Source organism: Cynocephalus volans, chromosome 2 (genome assembly GCF_027409185.1).
Source record: "Cynocephalus volans isolate mCynVol1 chromosome 2, mCynVol1.pri, whole genome shotgun sequence".
Lineage (NCBI taxonomy): Eukaryota > Metazoa > Chordata > Mammalia > Dermoptera > Cynocephalidae > Cynocephalus > Cynocephalus volans.
In genome coordinates, this window is record NC_084461.1 from 75,395,904 (window position 1) to 75,417,216 (window position 21,313).

Sequence of the window (21,313 nt, forward strand, 5' to 3'; positions counted from 1 at the left end):
TACTTTGCTGCAGTTGTCTACTTCCCACAGCAAACAAATGCAGTATTTAATCTTTAGACCTTTAATTTACAAATCTACATATAGAATTGAATATTAAATCAGAAAATCTTAAAATTTATCTTAAACCATTCACAGCTTTTAGCTTTGTATAAAATTTGTATGTCTGGCAACCAAGGCAAATTAAAATTTTAAAACATAGCCATAAAAAGATACACAACAGGGTTTTGTACCTTAAACCATCCACATTGTAAAATACAAGCACTGTGAAAATGTGACTAATGATCCAGTCCTTTAACCAAATATAATAGGACTACTAAGATGCTTTAACATTCTTTGTAGAATACCTTTCTTCTCACTCAAATTCACGTAACTGACTCTGTATTACTCTCTGTGCTACAACTTATTCCTAAGAAAGATTCTTTTTTAAAAAAATCTATACATTGTAGAGAACTTTAATTAAAAAAATTTTTTTCCACCAAAGGATCTCTGGCTTTTTTTGCAAGCACCATTTTTCCTTTTTACTTTTCACTTATTCATAAATGAAAACGATACACTTCATACTCATAAAATCAGTAGACATTTCTTCGGTGACTCTAAGACTTCATGGGCCATCATATAGGAAAGACAATTGATAGAACCGCTCCATCCTCACTGCAAGGCTTTCTTCACCCTTTATATCACCCATACCATGTAACTTGGCATAAATGGAATTGGAACACACAGACTTGGTGAAAGAAGGTAGTTAGAACCACAAATAGGAAATTAAAGCACAGCCAAGAATTAGTTTGGGTTTAAGAATGAGACTGGAAGCTGGTGTGACAGCTGAGATAAATGTACAACTCAGCTGAAGCAGGAAACAGATAATGACAAGAGATGGTTCAATTCTAGGTTCCAGGGTTCAAGGTTTCAGTTTCACACATTTTAAAAAGTCATTCTCGTGCTTTTAGAACTTTCAAGATTCTTTACACATTATAATAGCTGTCCTACATAAGTATGTCAAATATAACTAGTGGGGGAAAGAAAACAAAATGACCATGGAAATAAAAGTTTTCTTCCTCACTTTTAAGTGATAATTTAAGGGACCAATTTTAGGACCAATTTAACAAAGCACATTTCATCAGTGACAACTGAGATAATTTCTGAATTAATTGAAGTATATGTGACTCTGGAATTAAGTACAGTTATTGTGCTATGTAATCAGTGAAGACATGTGTTTGACTAATAAGTAGGCACATATGATTTAAAAAAATGAAGAGAATCTGGAAGTCATTTCTGCTAGACTCCATTCATAGTGTGTAAACGGAAAACCAGATATTTTATAACTAAAATACAAAATACACTATAAACAGACTCCTCCTTGATGTTAATCTGGATATCTGGCATTTAATTCTGGTCTCCTGCATGCTGGTAAAGGCAGCAGGTCATTTTCTCACATGCTGCACGTCTCCAAGCATACACTAGATTCTACTTCCTTCTTCTTCCCTACCCCTTTTGTAGAAGGTCAAAGTTTGTAGAAAACAGGTTGGACTGTAAGCTCTTCGGCACTTTCTATCCTCTCTGGAATAGAGAGAGAGGTAGCTATGAGATTCCTGCGGGGATGCCATTGTTTGGTGCCTTTCGTTGTTGCACTACTTAAAACTAAGCAGAGCCAATTCAGTGCTGAAGACTGTGTGGGACCTTTGCTGCCATTTTATTATGCATTACTCAGTGAAATGAAAGATGAAATTTATTCACATAAACAATGAGTAGCTATTAACAAGTATGTTTTTCTAATTTCTCTGGTAAGTGCATATCAAAAACTGTACCACATTAAAATAAAACTGCATATCAAGAATATGCATTCCCACATATGTATAAACCATGAAGAAAAGAATATTCTATAATAAACAACATTTTGGAAAACATGAGAACTTATTAATTAAAGTGTCCAAAGTAAAATGACATAGTTAGCTAGTGCTATATCAAGTTAAAATATTTTTAGTGTGTTTTATATGACTTGATGCCCAGGGATGGGTTGTTATTCTGATACAATGGTATTTTCACATATTTAATAATACAGAATTAAACAGTAATATTTTAAATGCTTGAACTTAATCTGCTCTTGGAATTAGTGCAACACTGGATATCTGAGGATGTTTCTCAACTGACACAAACAATCAGTATTTCTACCCAGTACACTTTGTTCTGGCCCTTCTGGTCTAAATTATACCTGAATCAATCCAAAAGAGTGAACAGAGAGGTAGCATGGTAAGGTTGAAATGTCAAATCACATCATATATTTAAAATGGTATCCACTTGCAACTTTAAAAGATGGTTCTGGTTGAATACAAAACATGTAAGACATGCATTTCCTCTGCTCACTCCCCAAATCTGACTAAATAAACCACATAAGAAGGAAAGTAAAAACTCTTAAGAACAAAGATTGGGAAAAAAGACAATAGCAGATAAAAAAAATGTCAACAAAATTTTGGAAAACTGTAAAGGGAAGGGTAAGCAATCACTGATTTAAATTTCAGCTTTCTCTGCTATGCTGGGTCTAAGAAAGTCAATTCATTCATTCAACAGAAGCCCTGGAAAAGTCAGGAACTGGAGCCACCAGGCACTTCCAAACGCAGGGTTACAGGATGTATGAAAACAGAAAGACTGGTTGAAAGTCTGTGCTGGTGGCACTTACGATGTCCCAGATCTTCTGTCTTGCCTAATCATACAGACTAGGTGGTGGCCCTTCACCAATTCTTTCAGAATCTGTAAGGACTACTATCTAAAAATACTCAACCAGAAAAATTGGCTTGGGAGTACCACAAAAAAGTTAGGATGACAATGATGAGCTGAAAACAGGAGGGAATTAAATAACTGCACATTCAATGTTAAGCCTCTGAGCCCTGTTTCCCAATCAGCTTCTGTAACACTGGCTGTCACACATATCCCACAATTGGGAGAATGGACAATTTTCATTTGGAGAAAGTGATGGCTCAGTAACCTGCAGACACTGATATTTAGAAATCCCCCAAGAACCATAGGTCCCCACTCAATCATCCACAAAAATGCCTACTAATCAACAAGCTCCAGCCACCTGAACAAAATTTCCAATTTTTTAGTACCTTCTTGAATATAAACAGATACTCAAAGACCACAAGACATCTGAGAACAATCTTTGACCATGATTAAAGCAAAAGAGGGGAAAAACTCAGAAAATAATGCAAAATGCAAATTATAACTTAAAACTATATTAATATCCTTAGAAATAAAAAGATACTACACATTTATGGCACAAGAATGCTATAAAAATGGAACATTCAAAATATAGTTTAAAAATCTTTTTAAAGTTGATATAAAAAATTGAACAGAAAGGTTAAAAGACAAAATTAGGAAAAAAAACCAAGAAAATAGTATAAAATAAATGGAAAAAGGGAGATAAAAAATTGAAGAATCATTCAAAAAACATCAAACATCTCACTAGCAACAGTTCTTGAAAAAGAACAAAAAAAAGAGGATCTTACCAAGAAATAATATAAAATAGCAGATCGAGCATACATACCACTTGCTAATGGTCTCTTCATAAACCCCACCAAAATGATGGAAAAGAAATCTGTTTTTAAGTACATAAATACAGTGAATAAGAAAATAAAAAAGCAATAACATCTTGGAAGCTAGAAAGCAGGTAGATAAATGGTGACTGACTAAAACAGAATGACGAAGCAAATCAGAAAACCAAGCAGCAATCTGATCTTACTGGAGAACTCCCAAAAGAATAAGGAATTGGCCATATGCCACATAATTCTCTGCACTGGGGTGAAAGTGCCAGTTGCTGAATGTGTGTGCTGGGGTTAACAGGAGGTATTAAAAAAAAGTGTTACTGAAAATAAGTCCTTTTAAAAGGTAACCAGTTCAATCCACTCCCATCTGCAAAAAGTCTGGAGATTTATGCTTTGGAGAAGATAAAAAAGATGAGCTCTGGCCTGGCCAGATGATTTAATGACTTGCCTCACCATGTGCTTAGAGCTTCCATTCAGCTTTTTAGTGTCTCAGACTTAAATACGGACAGGCAAACACAGATCACTAGAGCTCTCTGAGAAAAGCCTCTAATATGAAAGAAATCAACCAAACCAAAGCAAAACATAAAGATACTTGGCAGAAAGAAAAATTTAACAAAATCTATTATTAATATCTTAAATAGACATGAGAAGATAATGTAATCATAAAACAAGTAGGATCCCATAAAGGGGTGGTGGAACAGAAGAAAAAAGAGCTCTTGAAAATTAAAAATTATAGTAGAAATTCAAAGCAATAAACTCAATAAAAGGGTTGAGAAGGTTAAGAAAATCTCCCGGAAAACCAAAAAATATATAAAAATATAAGCATGAACATATATATGAGAGAAAGAAAATGACAGTCTTAAAAAACTACTCTAGGAGATCCAATATCTGAACAATAAGCATGGTAGTAAGAGAAAAAGAAGAACAGTAAATCATCAATAAAATAACTCAAGAAAAATTTCTAGTGTTCAAGAACATGAGTTTCCAGATTGGTAAAGTCCCACCACAAAGAATGAAAACAGATTCTCAATAAGACACATCACAGAATTTCAGCACAGTAGGTGCCTAGCTAAGAAGATATGATAAAGATTCCACAGAGGAAAAAATAGGACATATGAAAAATCAGAAATGAATTCTTAAAGAGCAAGAATGGAACTTCAAAGACAATAAAATGATGACTTCAAAATTATCAAGGGAATGATTTTCAACCTGGAATTCCATTCTCAGTCAAATAATCAATTAATTTTTAGGGAAGAATAAAAATATTTTCAGAAATGCTGGTTGCAAAAAATGTACTTTCCATGCAACCTTTCTGAAAATGACAATGGAGGATATGCTCCACCAAAATGAGAAAGTAAACCAATTAGGAAGCAGACATGGAAAAAAGAGGTACAATTCAAGAGAGATGCAAAGAGAATCCCTAAGAAGATGATAATGGTGATCTCAAGGCATAGCTTCACATCGAGTGGGAAAGTCAACTGATCCATACTGGAGCCTGTCTGAGAACTCCAGGAGAACTCTCTCCAAGAAGATGAATCTGATGGCTTTAGAACATATTGAGATTTATACACCCAAAAGAGTCTGAGGTTGAATTAAAAATATGTAGAAACAACAATGTAAGTTAAAAATTAAGACAAGTATTTATCTGTGAATAGTATTTACATGATCATAACTCAAATAAGAAATATTCTTAAAATATGATGTCACTCTATGTAGAAGATGAGATAAATGGGAAATGATTAATGGTGGCAGCCCAAAGTCCTCATTTCCAAAGTGAAATGGCAAGAGTAGAATCCTAAAACTAAAATCAAGCAGTGGTCTTGTAAGCATATAGATATATGGAGGTAAACACACAGAGAGGAGCTGAGAAAAGCTGCCTCTTGAGAGGTGGAAGAGAGCACAGGGAACATGTTTAATTTTAATATATATATTTTTTAAATCAAGAAAACAAAAATATCTCCCAGTAGTAAAACATATGAGTTTCCATACTTTAGGGTAAACCCAGAATTTAAGACAACTGATGATAAAACTTCAGAATAACAAAAGGATAAAGAGAAAAGCTTCAGGAGGGTGTATGTAAGTGGGGGAAGGGTAGGTTAACAGCAAGAGCAAAAGGGCATCCAATTTCTCAAGAGCCTTCAAAATTCTGAGGAAAATCTATTTCTTTCTTAGAATTTTCTATTGAGCCAAATATCAATCATGGGGGGAAATAAAGATAATTCCAGGAATGAAAGAATTCACAATCAATTTATCATAGGAGAATGCACTCTGCCAAAAGGAGAGTAAACCAAAGAAGAAGAGATCATGGGATCCAGAAAGAGGTACAGGGAATTCTTAGGAAGTCAGTAAAGAGAGTCCCAGATAACAGCTATGCAGGAAGTTCAGAGAACTGAGGGTTCCAGGAAGATACTTCCATGGGAAAAGAAAATAAAAATGATGTTATCTGAACTACTGAGGTTCCACTAATTCTGTGGAAGGGTTTAGTTTCTACATGACAAAAGTAAAAAATTGTTCAAGGAAGGTAATAATATATTACAAGTCTTAGTTTTCATAGGCCTAACATGGTAAAACTGACTAATAATATATTGTCTCTACTTTGGGAAAACTAAGGAAAGAAAAGGGAAGAGGGTGAAAGGTACAATAATATCTAAAATTAAAGTAGTGCCATTATCACATAAGGGCAGAGAACTAATATTCTTTCTTTGCATTTTGCTCTTAAACTATTTACTTCTAATACTATGAAAATTTTTTCGATTACATAAATAAGATTTCAACACAGGAAAGTTCTCCAATGACCTAAAATAATTTCCAAATCAGAGATGAGATCTAATGGTGTTAGCTACAAAAGGAACATAAATTCATAAATTAATATTAATGATGTTTTGAAGGATACATTGCAAAAGATAAAACAAGCAGGCACCAGACTAAGCTGATATTCATTTCCTGTGTAGGCTTCATAAAATTATAGTAGACTTCAGTTACTAGATACACAATTGTAGCAGCCACCGTGAAATCCACCAGCCACTGGTATTCTGGAAAGTAATGCAATGCTGAAAAATAAAGGTTAAAAAAAAATTTCACTTATGTTTTCATAAATAGCTTATGAGGATTTATCCATAATTAGCTGTACTATGCCATATTTTATTTGTGGATTTGCAATCCAAGATTTGCAAATATGACAATTTAAAAATGCAAGAAATGGAGATTGTTAGCATACAAAACAATTTTAATACTTCATAAATTAAATAATTGAAATAAATATGAAATAATTACCAAAAAAGTAAACTTTGATTAAAACTGATTAGCTATTTTTTACAGAAATTTTAAGTCTAGATTTCTTTTAAGGATTTAGCTATGACACTTTAACTTCAGAATACAACTTAGTATTGAATACAACAGATTTACTTGTTCACTTCTGTGAAGTATGAGTGTTTAACTTTATGCTACAATTATTAACCACACTGATGGAAGACTAGTAATATTGTGAGTTACTAAAGATTAAAATAATAAATTAAATATATTTTTTATTCCATATTAAAATAATAAATTAAATAAATATACTTTTTATTCCCTCTTCTGCTCTGCAAGAAAAGCTGACGAAATATCTGTCAATTTTCCATAAAACCATACCCCTTCAACAAACTATTCTATTCTTAAGAGTTTACATTAAAATTAACATTCTCTGAAAGTAAAAATAATTCCATCACCCTTTGCATAGACTTCTTATGCAAATATTTTGCATAAGAAGGTATAAATATTTTGGTTTACTTCTAACCAGAGTGTTTCCTAAAATATCATCATTTTTTAGAAGGCCTCCTAAAAATGTGGAAGTAAATCATGTATATAAACATCAATTCATATGTTCTTACTGGCACATAGTAAAATAATCTACAATGCTTTGGAAATTTTTCAGTTGTAAAATGTAATACAATTATACTTGAGGAGACAATATTTTTACAGAAAAAGTATTTTAGAAATATAATACCATTCAACATAAGACCTATTAAAAATATCAAAACAAACCAAAACTTTTATCATTTCTATGAGGTGATTGCAAGATTTTAAAAATCCCAAATCCTTTTATGAGTGGGTAAATTTTTTATTTCAAGTTATTTGAACACTCTTAATTTGTTTCGTTATTTTAACTGCTTTAGGTTTTCTGTTGTGATTGATCTAGCTGCTGAACATTAGCCTGGAAGATTTACCCTAACATGGTTGTAGGATTCCTACCCTCAATCTCCTCTCCTCCTGCAAAGAGGAAAAAAAAAAAATCACCCACATTGAGCCTTTTGAATAATTTTCTGGAAGGAAGACAGGGAAATGGATGGAAAAGATAAAAAATATCCATTTATCCAAAGGTTTTCTGTTTTTATTAACAATAATTGAAATAAGTATTCTCACTGTCCATGCCTGCCTACACTGACACAGTCTTCCTCCATGGAACTCACTCATAACAAACAGCCAAGTGACATTCAAAAGTCCTTATGTTCTTTAAGAGATTCTTACAAGAGATAGCTAAGACAAGTTGAGATAGATTTTCAAGATAGTTATTAGGATATCAATAATATAAACATTCAAGGGAAGTACAAATTATATATGTTCTTGGCTAGAAATTTAACTCAAATGTTGTAATTATATTTTTGCATTCAATAATAAATTATATATGTGCCTTCTAATAGAATAGTGGAGTCAAAAGAAGTTCAGACAGAAAACCCTCTACTTTTAAACACATATATACAACATGCATTCACAAATGATTACATAAATATAAATAAACATCTCCCTGCTATTCTGGTTAACTGAAATGTTCTTGATATTATATGACCAGTTGTTAATCTAGCACCATTTTCAACTTGTTCTCAAAATTGTACAAGAGAAACCAAATACTCCATAAATTGCCACAATATCCTCATTTTCAATTTTTTTAATTCATTAAAATAGCCTAGTTCTCACTGACTGGCTCTACCACACTCATTGTGCAACCCTGCCTCTTCTTTCTAATAAGTTGAAAAAAAAAAAAAGATTGATTTATAAGTTACCTACCTCATAGAATTGTGAGGATGAGTTAATACAGGTACTTAATATCCAATACTCAATACTTTAAGGATTATTAAAGTTAATTAATTAGCTGGTAATTATTCAATAAACATTAGGTATTAGTAAAAATGACAAAAACTGTACTACAAATCAGGGAGAATGTGTATATATTCTTGTATTTATACATGTCTGTGAACATTTTATACAAGTAAGCACATACAGGAATTTTAAAACGAATGCGACAACTACTAATCAAAAAGTCAAAATGCTTCTAAATGTTTTAAATGTTACATGAAGAATAGTTTTTAAAAAAGGATAATATAACCAGTTTTAAAAGTCTGAATGATAGTAGACAATTGGTTTGTATTGTTCTTCATTGATATTTTTTGGATTCTAGGACACCCTTTCTATATACATACATATAATCTTTGTAGATGTAATAATCAACTTTCAAATATTTTGAGGATACTTTGCATCACAAAATAATTCTATATGAGATACTAGATAAATCTGTTAAAGTTTTTTGAACAGTGGTTTGATTTTAACCCAAGTAGGGTCAAATTACATGATGATACTTTTTTATATGACATTATCAAAATTATTTTTTACAAAAATGTGTCATATTATTTCCTCATTTATCATGTGAACCAGTGGTTCCCAATCCTGGTCAAAAATCAAAACCATTTGCAGCAGTTTTAAAAATACAAATTACCAGAACTCACTCTAGATTCACTGAATCTCCAAGTGTGCGAGTAGGAAATCTTTATTTTTTAAAGACCTCCTTAAGTGATTTTGATGTATGGTGAGGTCTGAAAACCAGTGTTTTAAATAACATAACTTTAGATACCTTTTCCTTCTAAGATTCAAATAATTTCCTGTAAATTTAATTTTAAACTTAAAATCATGATAGTCTTTATAGTCCTTTATACAACTGTAGAAGCTGAGATACAGGAGGAGAACTAAATGACTTACTCCAAGAAACCCAGTGGGTAAAAGTGAATCTTGAATAAGTGAAGTTTTCTGACTCCTAATCTAGTTCATTATTCTAAAACCACTTTCCTTTCTACTAAATGTGAGAGCAAAATTAAATTATTATAGATATAGGTAATTCAATTCAAATATACAAATGCAGTTTTGCAAGCCACATTATAAAAAGAGTAGGCTGGCACAGATAGCTAAAGGAAGTCTAGAATTCAAGATAAAAAACTGTGATCTCAACTTAATAAAGAAAAACTGTATAACAAACTTGTGTAAGTTAGCCTCTGAAAAATGGGAAAAATAATATTACAAGTTAGGTGAAATAGAAAAAAAAATTAATTCAAATGAAGTTTTTTTGAACTTCTAGGTTCTTAAAAGATTTCATATTCCGTATAATGGACTTAATTATAAGAAAAACATACCAAAAAGTCTAGCCACGATAGGTAAAATCAAAGTAGTTTCACTACCATAATATAAAACTGAGATTTACAGAACACTTTACCGAGAATTCCCTTACCTAAAGTATCCACTTCTGTAACTGACTTTGTTTCTAGATGAAGGTCAATATCCTTTGGAATGGTTAGTGGCTTACTTTCAATGTGACCATTATATTTCCTATAAAAATCAGACAAGTGACACAAAAAACAAGTTACCTACACTGTTATCCAAGTGCTTGTATCAAACTAATTACAAATGAGTTTTGAAATTTCACAGTGAAAAAGAGAAGCAGAGTTTCTAGAATTTTATCAAAAAGGAGATAAGGTACTCAATAGTTTATTAAAAAGGACTGTAAAATGCGGATGTAAATTATTATGTGAATATACAAACTACCATGAAAAAAACCCTAAATTAATGACAGCAACAAAAATTAGGTTGCTGGCTTAGGATTTCACACCCATTTCTCCTACTCTCTCTTCTGTAGATTTAAAGACAACCTAACATCTCTTTCTTTAAGCACAAGAGTAAAAGCATATGAAGACAAAGTATACTTCTCTTTGAAATGATATATATACATGCACACACACATACATACACATAAACAGACCTATAACTATATATAAGTCAGAGTTAAGGAAATGTATTAAGATTTATGTGCATGAGAAATTCAGAAATATGAAAGGCTAACTTTGAGTTTCATTTACCAAAAATGACAGATGGAGGCAAAATAGAAGAATTCTTCAGGTGTACTTGTACCATTCCCAAATTTAATTTTTAAAGATAATCAAACATATATAGAAAGTAATAAACTAAGTTTTATTAATATTAATTCCAATACTGGAAAACAGTTTTGCATTTCTACTTGAATAACATAAACTGGGAAAACCTCAGTAAAAAATTATTTCATATCAATAAGTCAAATTATTATTGCTACTAGGAACAAGACAGCATCATTTAGGGCATCTTTTTGTAAATATAAAGTATGTTCAACATATAAAAATTATTGTAAAATTATTGATTACAAGGCATTTAATAAGAATTCATATATTTACAAAATAAACACTATACTACATAACTAAATTTTACAAATGTTGAATATGGTAGCTATGAATAGGTAGAGATGGAATAGTTAAAAAGAAACAAACTAAAAACTAAACTGAATTAAAGTCCTAGCCCTTAATAGTAATGTGAACTTGGGCAACTCATTTAACATCTTTGATCAATATCTTCTCATCAGTAAGGTATAATTAAATTTTTAGCTAATATTGAGGGTTGTAGTGTGGAATAAATATACCTTGTGTAAAAGTGTTTTGGAAACTATATTGTCAGGCAGGAATATTTTATTAAACAACCTAACTACTGGAATAAAAAGAAGGAAGGTTTACAATTAATATTACAATGAGCTTCAAGGTTTATCTGTAATGATTAGTGAAAAAAAGAGGATGGCAGTGAGATCACAAAAGACAGTCTTCAAATTTCGAATTTCATGCCAAATAATCATTAATGTTTAAAGAATTTTTTAGCGCCGACAAATGTATTAGGCCAGGCTTACGTAATTTTTATGATATACATGAGAAATTTGGTGACAATTTGTTGTCACTGATATTTCATAATACATTAGAATCATGATTTCAGAGTCAGAGAGGACATGAGAAGTCCTCTTGTATCCCAGGTTAAGGAAACTAAGGCCTATTCAGAGAAGCTAATTAACTTATTCTTTCCCTGAGAATTCAATTTAAATACTGATATAAAATGTTAAAGCCGGAAGGATCTCAAAATGACTATGTTCAATCTTTCCATTTCACAGATGAGGCTACTGTGCCCCATTCAGTGAGGTTTATTAACAGGCAGTTCTCTTCATATACTTTAAACACAGACAGAATATTCAAGAGCTAAATGGAACCTACAAAGTTATACAGTCCACCCCTTCTATTTTAAAAATGAGAAAACTGGGCTGGCTAGTCAGTTCACTTGGTTAGAGCATGGTGCTTTATTGGCCAGCTGCCAAAAAAAAATATTTTTAAATAAATAAAAATAAAAATGAGAAAACTGAGGCCAAAGGCAGGTTAATTTGTCCAATAACATAATACAGAGTAGAATCAAAACCTGGAAAAGAACCCAGACTGGTATCTTTAAATGAGATGTAGGGTAAAGACACTGGGTTATAGTTCTCTCCCCAATCAACCCCAACTAAATTTTATATGATGGCTATATTGTTTTCATAATTTAAACACAAAGAATAAAATTAAACATTCTTGAGTAAAATAATCACTGTTTTGTGCTTATATGTTAGATTACTACATATTGGATTTTCATGGGTTCTGATCTCAAATTTATCAATAGCTCATGGCATAATTGGTAAATGTTTCTTTAATCAAAGCATAAAAATATATTTACATGAAGTGTGTTAAATATTTAACACTTTACAAGCTCAACAAGATAACTTACCTATCTTTTTTGCTTTTCCCTTTTTGTTGCTTCCCTGCAAGAATTCTTAATTCTTCTTCTGTAGGATGTTGATACCACCTCAAGCTAAAGAAAAGAACAATCCTTTTAAATAAAGCACTTAAAATCACCAGAGTTATTCATTTATTCTACAAATATTCATTGAGTTTCCTATCTGTGAAGACACTGTAGGGAAATATCAGGTGAAAACTGTAATCTGAAGCAGATACTACTGTTTAAGTCTTAAAAGGGTTTAGATTCAAATCTAGCAAACACTTACCAAGCACTTACTAGATGCCAGGCCCTGCAATGCTGTTTATTTCTTACAACATATATTAAGATTATATAGGCTTATTATTAAAAGTAAATGAAAAGAACTTTGCAGACAAGTTTGGGCAGGAGCACATTAGTTCTCCACCCGTCCTTCATTTAAAGGAATTGAGAGTTATCTCAAGAAAGTTTGTCCGAATGTTTTCACATTTCCTTTCTTTGCTTCCTTTAATTTAGTTTGAGAATTCTCAAACGTTATGTGTATATGAATTAGAGAAAAATCTTTGTATTACAAAACCGTTTACTCTTGGCTATATCTAACCTTCCTCAGGGCTCTAACAACCTTGACCACATAGTCAAAATCACTTATTTCCAAACATATCCCATGTATCCAAACAAATCATTTATTCCCTCCCAAATACCAACCAGCTCATTCTGAATCTCCCTTCTTGCCTAGCGGTTTCACTACCTACCAGTCACCTAAATTTGATTTTCATATCTTATCTTCAGTGTGCCTTCCCCACGTTATCATCAATTCTGTTCAACTCTTAAAATTCCAAATTCTGCCTGCTCTAGTGCACAGACCTTAGTTCAGCATATCTTCCTCTGTAGCTGTAACTACTACAAAACTGTAAGTGGTCTCTCTGCCTTCCCCTGGACACATTCCTCATCAAATACACTCTGAGTCCACCTTTAGTTATTTCTCATAATGAAAATCTTATCGAGGTACATGCCTGTGTAAATCTTTTCCAAGGTTCCTCACAAGGTAAAGCAATGAGTAAGACAGCTAGGCAAGGACTCTGACCAAGGCACTGATGTCATAAAGGAAGAAACACAGACCTACTATTGCTAGACCCTCCAATTTTTTTAATTATAAAAATCCATAATTTTAATGTAAAATATCACAATTAAAAAAAAATAATTTGCTGTTTTTAAAAACACTACAAAATTGGCAATTTGAGTACTGACTGGATATTTGATAATATTAAGGAATGATTACAAAACATTTTAACTATGATAATGGGATTGTGGTAATTTTTTAAAAGCTTATATATTTTAGAGATACACAATGTAATATCTATGATTGAAATAATATATTTTTTGGAATTTGCTACAAAATAATATGAGGGACTTCAGAAAGTTCATGCAATAATTCCTATTACCTTTTAATTCTATTTTTCCATAAACTTCTTGAAGTATTCTTGTGCATTGGGGAGAAAGGAAATGAAGGGAAGTACAGATGAAACAAGTTTGGCCGCTAGCTATTAACTGTGATGACTACAAAGGAGTTCATTATATTATTCTGTCTACTCTTTGTATGTTTGAAAATCTCCATTAAAACACACATTGAAAGGCCCAGATGTGTATAGTGCTTGTGACCTCCTGTTTCCACAGACCTACATGATCTAACCACTGCCTATTTCTTCAGATTCACCTTCAACCATTTCCCATTTGAGCATGATATATCCTAACTTATTCCTCACAAATTCTTTCATCCCTTGGTGCTTTTACATATATTATTTTGCTTTATAAACAACTATGCCCCTACTTGGCAAACTCCTAACTTAATCTGTTATTGTTTACAAAGCAGTCTGTCTCCCTATGGTATAATAAACAATATACCTGTTTTGTCTCCAGTTCCTGGCACAGAGCTTCAAAAATCCTTGGAATATCCTCTGTGATAGGCTGTCTTTGTCATGCTAATGAGGTGACTCATGGTATGCCCCTAGATAGCTCCAGGATGGGGGCTGATCACCAGAACACCAACCACAAGACTGGAGAGTCGGTACTTTCAGCCAACCAGGGATGGGAGGGGGGGGGCTGAAATTTGAGTTAAATTACTCAAATTAATTTTAAATTAGTAATTTAAAATCACAGCTAAGTAATGAAATTCCATACAAACTGTGGACACTTGGAACCTCTGAGAAACTTCCTGGTTGGTTAACACACTGATGTACCCAGAGAGTGCCATCTCCTGACTCACAGAGAGAAGGCATTCAAACTGAGCTCCTCCCGAGACCTCGCCCTATGTGCATCCTTTATAATAAAATTTATCCTAAATATAGCAATTTTCTGAGTTCCATGAGTCATTGTAACGAATTACTGAACCTGAGGGGATCATAGGAATCCCCAAATTTGTAGCCAGCCAGCCAGTCAGAAGTGCAGGTAGCCTGGGTACCCCCAATATCTTGAAGCTGATATCTGAAATGAGGTAGTCTTTGTGGAGAACTTTGCCTTTAACCTGTCGAGTTTGTTCTAACTCCAGGTAGTTGGTGTCAGAATTAAATTTCAGTACACCCAGTTTGTGTCAGATTAGTTGGATTAAAATGGAATGCTACCCTAACTGAAATATTCTTGGAGTGAAGATTTTATGACTTATTCTTATATACTTCAAAGCTAGTACAGTCACCGGCATATAGTAAGTGCTCAAAAAGGATTAATGAACCAAAATGAATTGAGTTCTCCTCTTAGTTTAATGGTTTCAAAACGAAACATATATCCCAACCAAAAAGTCCCTAAATTACAATTAGGCGAGGAGGCACTTCCTGAAATTGCAACTGAAGTCCAGAATTTTAACTTACAATCGATTCTCGTTATTCGCGGTAGTTATGTTCTATAAAGTCGCCGCGAACACTGAACAATTGCTCCTAGGGGAAATACAGGGTTAGGTTCCTGCGAGCCTCTTGTCACAACATTTTTCATCAACTAATCAATATACAACCTTATTTTGTGTGTTTTTCTGTTTAAAGTTGCCTTTTTTTTTTTTTTTAAAGTTGAGAATATATATTGTTGATTAACACTGAATCCATGACCAACAGTACGGCAACTCATGCCTGAGCAAAGCTTATCTAATACCTGAAATCATAAGTATAGCACTTTCCTGAGTTCTGTGAGTCATTCCAGCAAATTTTCCCTATAAGGCACATCACAGCCTTCTTGCACTTTTGAATACTTGACCATACCTCAGCACAATATTTGAGGGGCCATTTTAAAACAGGAGAATCACCAACAAAAAGCAAAAATATGAAAAACATGGCCTTAAATAGACCATGTTTAGGTCTATTTAGGAGAGATCTGAAACAAGAAGGCAGAATGTTGCCTTTTTAGACCTCAACTGAAAACAGGCATCAGTCAAATTTTTTGCAACTCTGTCTATGTCCAAGAATGACCATGAAAAGACCACAAGTGTTGATTATGGAAATAAATTTTAGCAAGGAGGCAAATCACAAATGCAGAATCCACAAATAATGAGGATGAGCACATAACATTTAGAATACTTAAGCAAAAACTCATATACAGACTAAAATCAGTCATTCAGCTTTGAGAAATAATACATAATCAGTGAAAGAACTCTTAGTATAGGAAAACTTGGGTTATATATAGAGCCCAATAATAATGAAATTATTTTAAGACCCTTACATTTTCTAAGAACTATTTTCTTTTAAAATATACTCAAACTTGTTTAATCTTATATTGTAAACCCATTCTTCTAAAATGAATTATATTTATTACAGTTTTTATTGGATACTCAGGGTCATCTTCAATAGTAACAATTACTGTTCAAAGCTGGAATCTAAGGATGCTGGGTGCTTTTATGACTATTTACTTATAGTCCATTACTCATCTTCCCATTTATTCATTCATTCATCAGCCATTTATAAAGGGCCTACTATGTTCAGATACTCTGCAAGGCAGTGGAGATATAATCATGCCCAATAAAGCCAAAGTCCCTGCCTTTTTGATGCTTATATTCCAGTTGGGGTAGAATCTAACTTATCAAAAAAATAAATTATAAATTGTACCACACAAAAAAACCAAACAAGTGATGAGAATGTGAGAGACAAGCCTTAGATATTAAGTGAAGAAAACTTGCCAGAGACAACATTTAACTAGCACCCTAAAGGATAAGAAAAATGGAAAGAAGAGCATTCCATGCAGAGAACAGCAAGTCCAAAAGCACAGAGGCATGAAAGAACATAGAATATTGTAGTAACTAAAAAGCCATGGAGGCACTAGTTTCAAGGAGTAACACAAGACGGAGGCTGAAGAAATAAGAAGGGGAACAGATCATGTAAAGCCTCAGAGGTCATGGTATAGAGTTTAGATTCTACGCTAAAATAATGGTCTCAAAAACAATGGGAGAAAAAAATTCAATTTACATTTTAAGATCCCTTTTGCTGCTCTGTGAATTAGGAGGCAAGAATAGCAGAGAGATACATTTGGACAGTGAATCAACAGGTCTTACCGATGAACTAAAGGTAGGAAGAAAAAACTAAAGAATGAAGGATAATATCTAAATTTCTCATTTGAGGAAGACAATACATTTTCTAACGTGAAATAGGGTAGGAAGAAATCGAGAACTTAAATATGTTGAGTTTTAAGTACCTATTAGACACCAAGTGAAAATGTCAAGAGCGCAACTAACTAACTGCATTTTAGAATCTAGAACTCAGAGATATTTGGGATCACTGCGTAATTGTGGTATTTATATCCATGGAAAATAAAATCACCTAAAGAGAAAGTAAAACATGGTATACAGCTAAATAGTTGAGTAAGTGAAAAAGTAGCGTTTACACAGACAATTCACGTTAACAAATTGGGCTATAAAGAGAAACAGGAAAATAGGAAAAAACTAAGGAATGAACATGGAAGGTCTTTGTTTTTAAGGGAGGAGGAAGGCAGGATTGTGACTCTTCTTTATTTGTTGTTGTTACTTTTAATGGAAGATCTTGAAAAAAAAAAAAGTGCATGTGAACAGAAATGGATCAATTAATAACATTAGAGAAATGGCCAAAGCAGCAAAGTCTGGATGAAGGTTAGAGGAAATGAGGCCAAGAGCACAAATGAAGGAATCGGGCCCTGACAGACAGGACACTTCTTCCACAGGCCAAAATAAAAATATATAAAAAGTTTCAAAAATAAAGAAGAGAGGTTGCACATGTAACTGGGGTTGTGGATTTGGTAGTTTGAAGATGAGAGTGATGGGCTCTGGTTTCAAGAGCTGAGAGTGAGGCTACGGCTGGCATGCATACAGTTTGAAGAGAAAAGATTCGGGTTGAAAAAGGTATGTGAAAAGTGGAGCATACAAATATTGCAAGGTAGCATGGAGCAGCCATCTAAGGTCTGAGTTCATAGATCCAAAGTAAAACCTATAAGTACAGTTGCATGATTTTCTTTAAACAGTAAGTGCTTCGTACAGTTTGATTCCATACTGTATGGTTCTCATTTACTATATACTTTGTAAATTGGTCTCAATTTTTAGTGTTTTCCTTTGTTTTTAGTTGGTGTGTCTATCTCAGCAAAATGGTGCTTGCTACTGCTGTACTATGACTTTTAATATAGACTTGGAAGACAGAAAAGTTTGTTAGATTTAAAGACTACATAGCAGTTAATAGTTAATGATAATGGTCACAAAAATACAACTAGAGAAAAAGTTTATGTTACTATGTTAAGCAAAAGAAATATGATACAAAATTGCACATATATCACAAAGAGGGGGAATATATAAATGGAAAAGATTAGAAAGACATACAACAAAATTTACAGTGATTGTCTTTGAGTGATGGTAATATAGTCCATCACCTCTTAATTTTACTTTTTGTCAGTTTACCATCTTTTTCTACATTGTAAGCATGCACTGCTTTTGAAATGGAAAAAAATAAACTTCTTAAAAAATAAAAAGTATTAAAAAGATCTCAATAAAAATCTGATTCTATTGCATTTAACTAAAATATATTAATTTCAGTGTATTTTATGACATTTATCTTGCCTACTCAGTGGCTTTTTTTACACGTTCAGATGGCAGCAGTAATAAAGCCAATCTGGTATTGTTCTTCAGTAAATTACTGAAATAACTTTTCAGTGATCATTCTTGTATAAACCACTACATAAAATATTATCACACCACTATAAACTCTTACTAAAGCAGTTCACCAGCACTGAAAAAATATGTAGCAGAAAATATAGAATGTACTGACCTAGAGTTTATTTAAAAAATTTAAACAGCAATGTCATTTTAAAAATTTAAGCAGCAATGTCATTTATAGCAAACCACTTCAGAAATTTTGAGAAATAAAACTTTCAGAAATTTAAAATGGAAACCTGAATATGAACCACTATAGAAAAGCAGAATATTGATAGAGCAAGGTAAAAAAGCTTTAACATAAAATAAATGTTTTTATTAAACTATTTTTAAAATAAATATTTTATAAATAATCATATAAAACTCTATTTCAGGGTATAAAATACAACTTATGAACCGAATGTTTTGTGTCCCTCTAAAATTCTTATGTTGAAATCTAATCCCCAAAGTGATGGTATTTGGAGGTGAGGCCTTTGGGAGGTAATTAGGTCATAAGGGTGGAATACCTCATGAATAGGATTACTGCCCCTTTGAGAAAAGGCCAGAAGGTTAGCTTGCTCTCTTTCTGCCATGTGAGGAAGTCTGCATCCTGACTTCAGACTTCCAGTTTCCAAAACTGTGGGAAATAAATTTCTGCTGCTTATAAGCCACCCAGTCTATGGTACTTCGGTATAGCAGCCCAAACTGACTAAAAGGTCACTGAAAACAATTTTAGTCTCTACTCTAAATCTTCATAATTTTGACCAGTGAGGGAAAAAAACTTAAGAGAAAACAAATACTAATTAAAATTTAGACAATCTTTTGGCACAGGTAGCTAAAATGCCATTTGTTATATACAATCTTTCTCCTGTTATTTGTTAATGGAATATCATGAACATTCTAAAACCTTAAGTTAAGATAGCTAAGTCAAGAAGAGCAAGGACTCAGGCATTCCATAAAGTTAGTAGCTGAATTTAAACCCTTCCCTTAGCTCATAGTTCCCACCTATGGTGCATCTGAATAGTAGGTTTCTCTCACCAAAGGGAACTTGAAGATTACTGGATCAGGCAACATGCAACAGAGAACAGGCAAAAAGAATTAGAGCAACTGAATATGAAGGTGTTGTAACACCCTCTTTATCCAATATGGGATAAGACAAAATCAGAATAAATCTGACAGTAACAGATTTTCGATGAGGGGCATATGAAGGGAAGTAGCAGACCAAAGTGAGAGCTTAGGGAGATAAAGAGGTAGAGGAAAATGCAAAAGTTTTGAGGTTTGGACTGAACGATTAGGACAATAGCAGGTTCAGCACTATCCTACTCCTCATGCAAAACCCACTATTCAAAAGTACAAAGAATGTAACCTATCACTTACCTCTCCATGAAAAGAGGGCCAAGCAAACTTCAAAACAAAAAGGAACTTTAATTACAGTAGAAAGGAGAGAATACTTTGGCTACAAATCAGTGGTATGCTGAACATGATAAAGTACACCTTCAGGTGATTGGAGGAACTGTTAGAACAAGTGTTCCTTATTTTTGGGAAAGCAGTTCACACAGAGAAAGCAACTTCTCAAGATTTTTCTTCCCTTTGGGAAGGGAGGGAGAAATAGTCTGAAAGCTTTAGGATCTTCATAGTTGAGTTTTTCTAGGTCAATAATACATCTCATGGGTTCTGAGCCAAAGAGATCTGACTACTCAAGTTCCTGTTAAAGCAGGAATCACTTCAACAAAACGTGACAGTCATAAAAAGGCTTGTAAAAAAGGACAACTAACAGCATTTTCTATAATATTTTTCTATTAAAAATCTAGGAGAATGACATACAAAACATTATGATTTGGTAACATGGAATAAATTTAAACCCAGATGTTGAGGTAAGAAGTTTAGATTGAACAACAGATGATATTTCTTAAACTCTACTTCATATTTAGCATGCTTTAGAGTAATCAAAATCAATGCTGACGTGCTTTTTAATTTAGTCTAGAATAAAAGCTGGCTATGTAGCCATAAACAATACATACAAACACAGTGAAATCATATATTACCTATAAACTGAAGGATTTATTATAAAAGGCAAAGCACAGCTAGAAAAAAAGGCAGAAAGATGAAAATAATCTTTAAATACATTACTCTGTAAACTGCCAACAGAAGTCGCAGTGGTTGTAGAAAAATTATATTTGTCTCCCCCACCAAATTTAAAACTTTGTTCTAGTATGACAGTTCCAGGACAAAATCTGCATCTGATGAGCAGCCATAAATCAAAATACTAGATTGCGAATCAGACTTCCAGGGTCAGAGGACTGGATCTGTTTCATTTCTCAGTATGTGAACTTGAGTAAGTCATTTAAAACCTGTTTTCTCATTTGTAAAAATAGATATAATTTTATAACATAAAAATAGCAGAAAAGAACAAGATACTCACCAATCTTGTTTTTACTTCTTAGGTACAATAAAAACTACATTTCCCAGCCTCCTCTGCACTTTGGACAGAACGAGTCACAGGACCCCAGCCTATGTAATGTGACAGAAATGATGTATCTACTTCTAAGCTTGACACCCTAGAATCTCCTGAAAGATCCACAGCCCACTTTCTCTTCACTTGCCAACTGGCACAGAAATGTAACAGAAGACTCCCAGGTAGTAGGAGGAACAGAGGAGCCACAGATGTAAGAAAACTAGAATCCCTAACTTACCACTTGGAGGACAGATGGATCCTTGAATCATCATTTAGTGAAGGAACTGCCCAACTCCTCTCAACCATTTGACC

General features: G+C 33.0%; 1 protein-coding gene across 3 annotated transcripts in view; it reads right to left on the reverse strand.

Annotated features, from left to right (window-relative positions):
- LOC134370041 (transmembrane protein 161B) overlaps window positions 1-21,313 on the reverse strand; it is a 62,924-nt gene that overhangs the window by 18,241 nt on the left and 23,370 nt on the right. For 2 of the 3 annotated variants that reach the window (XM_063086970.1, XM_063086969.1), the window contains 3 exons: window positions 12,438-12,521; window positions 10,069-10,166; window positions 6,430-6,586 (listed from right to left, as the gene is read on the reverse strand). In XM_063086970.1, coding sequence (XP_062943040.1) covers window positions 6,430-6,494 — 65 coding nt within the window. In that variant the 5' untranslated portion in view covers window positions 6,495-6,586; window positions 10,069-10,166; window positions 12,438-12,521. Of the gene's footprint in view, window positions 1-6,429; window positions 6,587-10,068; window positions 10,167-12,437; window positions 12,522-14,327; window positions 14,393-21,313 lie in introns of those variants that run through there. The other variant, XM_063086971.1, reaches the window with a different exon arrangement.